The sequence below is a fragment of the Columba livia genome, chromosome Z (assembly GCF_036013475.1).
Source record: "Columba livia isolate bColLiv1 breed racing homer chromosome Z, bColLiv1.pat.W.v2, whole genome shotgun sequence".
In the NCBI taxonomy this organism is placed as follows: Eukaryota; Metazoa; Chordata; class Aves; order Columbiformes; family Columbidae; genus Columba; species Columba livia.
In genome coordinates, this window is record NC_088642.1 from 9,502,579 (window position 1) to 9,509,186 (window position 6,608).

General features: G+C 60.6%; 1 protein-coding gene across 7 annotated transcripts; it reads right to left on the reverse strand.

Moving 5' to 3' along the window:
• Positions 1-3,488: 3,488 nt before the first annotated feature.
• RPP25L (ribonuclease P/MRP subunit p25 like) lies at positions 3,489-6,608 on the reverse strand. Of its 7 annotated transcripts, XM_021294995.2 has the most exons (4): positions 6,359-6,516; positions 5,288-5,477; positions 5,057-5,135; positions 3,489-4,839 (listed from the first exon to the last, which is right to left on the reverse strand). In XM_021294995.2, the coding sequence occupies exon 4, from the start codon at positions 4,836-4,838 to the stop codon at positions 4,278-4,280; it is 561 nt and encodes a 186-aa protein (XP_021150670.1). In that variant the 5' UTR covers position 4,839; positions 5,057-5,135; positions 5,288-5,477; positions 6,359-6,516; the 3' UTR covers positions 3,489-4,277. The 7 variants fall into 7 exon arrangements, with proteins under 7 accessions (XP_021150670.1, XP_021150668.1, XP_005507840.1 ...); XM_021294993.2 differs by lacking the exon at positions 5,057-5,135 and having other exon boundaries at positions 6,359-6,515; XM_005507783.3 differs by lacking the exon at positions 5,057-5,135 and having other exon boundaries at positions 5,288-5,358; positions 6,363-6,420.

A 6,608-nucleotide genomic window follows, 5' to 3' on the forward strand; every position in this document is an offset into this window, starting at 1 on the left:
GGCCGCTGTCCCACAGGGAAAGGTAGAGCCCACAGCTCAGCCCCACACATGGGATACCAGTGCAGCGATCGAGCGTGCAGCCTCCACCTGCTGGCATTGGCAGGGGACAGAAGGGATGGCGGTGGTGCCGGTGATGGAATGGAGCTGGGGCCAGGCAGGCAGCAGGACGGCGTCACCCTGTCACTGTTTGGCCACTCGCAACTGTCCTGGCTTTGCTGCACCGCTGGGAAGGGTTGAACAGAGGTCTTCCTCAGCCTCCCCTCCTCTGGCAGGTCGGTGGGGACACGGGGTCCTTTCTCCTCCCTCCTGCACCTGGAAGGGAGAAAGTCATGGTCACCACCAGCACAAGTAGACTGTCTGCTCGAGCCCCCCAGGAAGGGCTGTGGGGACACCACTGGGCAGCGACCCAAAGGGCTCTGATGGGATCTGGAGGCTTCAGCAGCTCCCAAGTCAGCCGCTGTTTGGGAGGACCTTTCCAATGCCCCACACCCCAGCTGTCCCCCCCGGCTCCTGCAAGGGCCACCAAGCTGGAGGTGTCCCCGGTGGGAGACCCATTGCTCCATCCCGGACCAAACCGCCCTGCCGGGGGCATTCCCGAGGTGATTTCTGGCAGACTTAGCCCAGCTCTTTGCGTTCCTCCTGCTTTTCCTGCCGGCTGGACTCCTCCGTGAGGTCCCGCACCGCAAAACGGGGCGAGCAGCTGGACGGGCAGCAGGTGAGGGGCCAGGGCATCCCCCCTTGTGCATTTCACCCGGGTCAGGCTGAGCTCCGATGATGGGGGTCCCCGGTGCCTGTAGCCCCCGCCCCGCCGAGGAACGGGACACTCACGGAGCCCCCGGCCCGCAGCGGCGCACCGGGCAGCAGCAACAGGTCCCGCCGAACCCGCCCGCCCGTCGCGGGGCTCCGGCCTTACCTACCTACCACCGCTCCGAGGACCGCCGGGACCCCGCCGGCGGGCGGGCAGCGCTGCCGGAGCCGGGGCCCTGTGCGGAGCGGGGTCCCGGCGCGGTGTCCAGGCGCAGAGCGCTGTGCCGGCGCCGGGCCCCGGTGCGGGGTCGCGGTGCGGAGCGGTGCCCGGTGCCGGTGCGGACCCAGGCGCGGTCCCGCCGCCTCCGGCCGCGCAGCAGGCGCTGCAGCCCCGCGCGCTGCCCGCTCCCTCCCGCCGGCACCGGAGGGCGGGCCCTGCCGGCGCCCCGCCCCGTCATTGGTGGCCGCCCCCCATCGCTCTCGCGCCATTGGGCGAGCCCGCGGCTCAGGACCCGCCTCCTCGGACGGCGCCCACGTGAGGGGCGGGGAGCGGCGCCGGGCAGCGCGCGCTCTGCCGGCCCGGAGTCGGAGCGTGCTGCGTGTCCGTACAGCTCTGTCCGTACAGCTCTGCCCCTCCTGCCCTTTCCCTGTCTATACTGCCCTGTCCCGGCTGCCTGTACTGCTCTATCCCCACTGCCGGTACCGCCCTGTCTCATCCCCGCCGCCTGTACTGCCCTGTCCCTGCCCCCCCTGCCCCGTCCCCGCTCCCTGCCCTGCCCGTGCAGTCGCTCCGCCCTGCCGTCCCGCTCACCCTCCGCTACCCTGCCTGTCCTGCCCACGGTGCTGTGCCTGCCCTCCTGTGCAGTCTTGTCCTGCCCGCGTTGCCTTGTCCGTGTTCTGCCTGCCCTGCTCTGTCTGCCCTGCCCGTGCTGCCTTCCCCACGCCGCACCTGCCTGCCCTGCCCATCCGGGTACTCCTGCTGCCTTGTCCTGACCGAAACCACCTGCTGCCGCCTGGCCTGCGCACACACACTCACCCGGCACCCTGCACGCAGGGGCAGGTGATGCTGAAGACGGAGCAGCCAGGGCTGGGCTGGGATCCCTGCCTGGACACAGGGCTGCAGGCAGGCAGGGGGTGGGCACAGGCAGCACCCCAGTCCATGGAGGTGCGGGGGACAGGTCATTTAGGGACATTCAGTGCCCTGGGAATCTGGGCAGCAGAAGCCTCATAGGCACAGCTGGCTTCTCCTCATCCTGTCCAGGGGGAAACTGAGGCACGGGGCAGCACACGCCTGCTGAGCCACGACCGCCAGCCTACGTATGGGGCTGGAGCTGGAGGTGCTCTGGTGTGGGAAAGGAGGGATGCTCCTGGGGAAGGACAGACGGGGCATGCAGGGGAGGTGGCTGGGGGGCACACAGGACTCTCCCCACAGCTGTGCAGGCTCGTGGAGACACCCAGGGCCCAGCACCTGCAGCTGCTCTGAAAAGCCACGGCTGGGCCTGGTACGGTGGGCAGCTGCTCCCTCTCCAGCCCTGGGGAAGGAAAGCTCCAGTGCAGCCGGGGCTGCAGCACCCAGAAGGGAGATCCGCCGCAGTCAGCCGAGGTAACTTCCGAACAGCAGAATAAAAATCATTTTGCAGCTTTGATGAGGTGTCAAACATGCCACTGACACGAGGGAGGATCATACAGGCTGTTTGAGGATCTGTCTCCCTGCTCTGAGGGTGTTTTTACAGTAAACAAACACATCGGTTGCTGCAATGTCAGAAGCTGTCTGATCAGACACTCAAACATCTTTCCTTGGCATTTATGGCTAATCCGTTAATTAGTCAAGAGAAGCAGTCTCCTCCTTCATTGCAAGGGAGCAGCAGCTGGAAATAGCACCAAGATACATCAGCTTAACCCTGCCCTGTTCCCAGGTTTCACCTGCGCTGTCGGAGCAGAGAGCTCTGGCCATTTCCCTGAGCACCTCATAAGCTGTGGTGACAACAGCTGTGCAGAGCGCAACAGGACCTCCAGAAGGGGACGATGAGGAGCATAAATTTGGCACTGTCCCAGCTCGTGCTGTTGTGAGGCAAACGCCCGCATGCTGTGTGAGAGGGTGAAGACTTGTGCCCCCTCTCCCCTGCTCCCCCAATTTAGGTAAAACCCATTCTCCAAATGCTCGTTTTCTGTCAACCGGACAAAAGCAGAGCATCAGGCCCAGCTGGAGCTCACCAACACGGACAGCGACCCAGAAGAGCAGGAAGGACAGGCAGCGCTCAGGACACGGTGTGAGCCAGCGCTGTTCTGAGGAGAGCTCAGTCTGGCACAGGGAACAGAACTTCCTTCCTGCCCAGCGTTACCAACCAGCGCTGCTACAGAAAGGAAACTTATGCAAAAAGAAAAAAAAAAGATGCTCTGTTCTGTGCCTCACTCAGCAGAGTTCGGGTCAAAGTATTTTTGACACTTCAGTTCTAGCGGGTTTAAAAGAAAAAAGAAAGAATACCAAAATGCTTCCCCCCCAAAAAAAAAAAACATACACAAAACCAACCTACACCTTTCTTGTATATTAAAGGTGAATGGCCAAGGCAGGAAGAAAAGCTTCCCCCCACATCAGGGTGCATTTACAGTCGTGAGAGGAAAAATCTCACGCGTCCCCGTGACCTCTGGGAGAGCTGAAAGAGCAAAGTTGCAGCCGGCAGCCACAGCCACGCTCACAGGGTGACCTCCAGTGGGAGGAGGAAGACATGACAAATTTCATGTTACATGAAAAGTAAAACTTTATTTTAAACCTATTTTGTGCATTATAAAGGCGCAGAAAGGGGAAAGAAAGCTTACCATTACCACCACCCCAGAGCACTCACACAGCAACAAGATTTCAGGCTGGTTATGACATGAGTCAACTCATGCCACTTTGGCAGAGAGATGGAACCGTCAGCTCCACCCAGGCAAAAGGAGGACGGAAAGGGTGCGACACGCACACAATCGCAGATGGAGTTGTGTCCCGGCAGTCCTACATTCAAACTGCCCGACAGGCTCAGCAGCACACAGACTTTCAGGCACAGAAGTTGCCGACCCAGCCCCGTGCCCCACTGCCCGCACTGAGGAGCTCCAGCGATGCAGGCAGCAGCCAGGGGAATCCCCATCGGGTCTCATCTGTCCTCTGTATCGTGGCAAGAGCCACCTCCACCTGCCACAGCAGTGGGCACCTGGCGTATGTGGCCACTGCTGCGAGCAGCCAAAACCCTGCAGCAAGCAGCCGTTCCACGGGGCTCAGCGACAAGACACCAACGGTCCTTGCTCAAGCAGAGACGACTCCTGTCTCCTCTGAACCACAAGCTAAGGAGCACAGTCTGGCAGCCTTTGACAAGAGAACTTGTCAAAACTCAGTTTAAGACAGCTACAATCACATCCATTTTGAAACAGTTAACTTCTCCTGCCCTCCCCTAACCACTCCGCAAGCCTCCGTGTTCAGCAGCAGCTTTCCAGCCACAGCAGCTGGCTTGTTGCCATAACCATCCCAAACTACAGCCAAACACAGAGTGGGTGTCTCAGGACTCGGCGCAGGACTCCCCGGGCGCTCCTCCAGCGGGACGAGCGTGCTTTCCCACGCTGCCAGCTCCCCTGCCTCCACCCTGCTTCCTCTTCACCTGGCCCTGGGAGTCCGCTTTGAGCGTCTCGATCCAAAAGGTATCAAAGGAGCCTGGAGCCTGGTATCCCGGCTCCTGGGGATCGAGGGCGTCCTTGCTGAGCAGGACACATATGGCAGGAATGTTTCTCTTCACTGTCAAGGCATCGAGGCCTGCCTCAGGAACAATGGGTTCCCAGATCTCTTCGATCTGTTTGAAGAGTACTTTGGTGATCTGGTGCAGCTCTTTGAGCCTTCGTTTCATGATTTCCACACAGGTAATGGTCTTGCTGACGGCCTTGCCCGAGCCAGTGAAAAGGATCTGCCTCACTGAGTCCAGCTCCATCTTGCTGATGGCATAGCTCATCAGATTTCTGATTTTGCTCCCATCCTTCACCTTCATTTCAATAATATCGGAGGGCAGGTCAGTAAAAGGAAGAGGGCAAGGTTTCTCCACAATTTTGGTCTTCTTATAGTTCTCCATTCTGCAGTGTTGAAAGGAAACAGATCCATTAATAGAAACGCCCACTAAAACGGCTACACAAAGAAACTCTCACTCCAACTAGATGCAACCTTTCCTCTAAAGGGCACTCTGAGCTATCAGAGTTGGGGATCCTGAAAAAAACACACCCCAAAAGACCAGCACGAATGCACTGCTCATGCTGAGGAGTCACTTGTACCCCAGTGTTCCTCAGCACATACCTACAGCATGAACACCGCCACTGTGTAGCCTGGGCCCCAACAGGCACGTGGTGAAATGAAGACAGCTGGTGCTGTGGGCCTAACCAGGACGAAGTAGGAAATACAGGTGAAAACAGAGAACAAATGGGTAAGCTGAGGTTATCAGGAACAGAAGACAGGGGGATACTGACCACAGCTGCACCCCGTGAGACACATCAGACCATGCACACGATGAATCCAGGCACAGCTCACCTGCAGCAGCTCAGGTATGTTGCAGACACAGGCTCGTGGGGCTCTGCAGCTGTAAGGCCAGGGACTGGAGACTTGATGAAACAAAGCAGGTCGCAGGGAAGACAGCAAGTCAGGCGTTACAGGCAGGGGACACAGGACCAGGAAGAAGCAGGACAACAGAAAGTCACATGATGAATGAAAAAGTAGCTCTCTGAGGGAAAGTAAACAAAGACAGGTTCAGTTTTGGAGCTTCCCTCTCTGCCAAGACAAGGTTCCTCTACATCACCTTCCTTACCGACGCCTGCCTAGTCTGCATAGGATACCCCACTCTCCTACACAGAAAACCCAAGGTACCCACGAATGTAGCACTATAGCCCTGTAGACTCGTGAGCCCTGTTTCACCCAGAGCCAGCACCTTGTACCCCATCCACTGTGCAGACAGGGCAGGTCAATGCCCCTCTCTGTCTGTCTGTCTGTCCCCCGAGGCCGTGGCTCCCAGCACGGGCTCCGCCGGGGCAGAGCAGCAGCAGGCTCTGCTATAGGGGCTGTGGACAAGGCTGCGACAGGTGATGCGAGCAGCCAGAGCATGGCGGGGAAGGCAGAGCTGCCCGCTGTCCGGGCTCGGAAAGCCCAGGCACTGCTGCGGGGCGGGGACGGGTGAGCGGGCTCGGAGAAGCCACTGCTGCGGGGATGGGGGGCAGACGAGGCTGGTGCCGCAGGGAACGGAACGCGCGGGGGGGCAGAACAAGGTCCGGCTACCACAGAATCACAGAATATCAGCGACTGGAAGGGACCTCGAAAGATCATCCAGTCTAATCCCCCCGCCGGAGCAGGAACACCCAGATGAGGTTATCGGGTCGCGGGGAAGCCGGATGGCTCCCACAGGGGAGCCCAGGCCGCTGCTGGGGGAACGAGGCGGGCGGAGGGGCCGCGCTATGAGGGCCGGTGGAGAGCCCGGGCTGCACTACAGGGTCCCACGGAGAGGCCAGATGCCCATACAGAGTCCCGAGAGGGGGCCGGGCTGCACTGTATGTGCCTGCGGGGCGGCCGGGCCTCGCTGTAGCGGGATGGGGGTGCGGGAGCGACTCTCACCTACCGCCTCCTCAGCGTCCGCTCACGGCAAGATGGCGGCCGGAAGGGGCGCGCGGAAGCGGAGGACGAGCGGTGGGTGGGGCTCCGTGTGGCCATGACGTCAGAGCGGCGAACCCGCCGCCAGCAGCGAAATTTCCCGCGTCGTGTGCGGCGGCAGCTGCGGGGACTGAGTGACAGCCCAGTGCCTCCTGCCCGCCCCGGTCCGAGTGACAGCCCAGTGCCTCCTGCCCCCCCCGGTCTGAGTGACAGC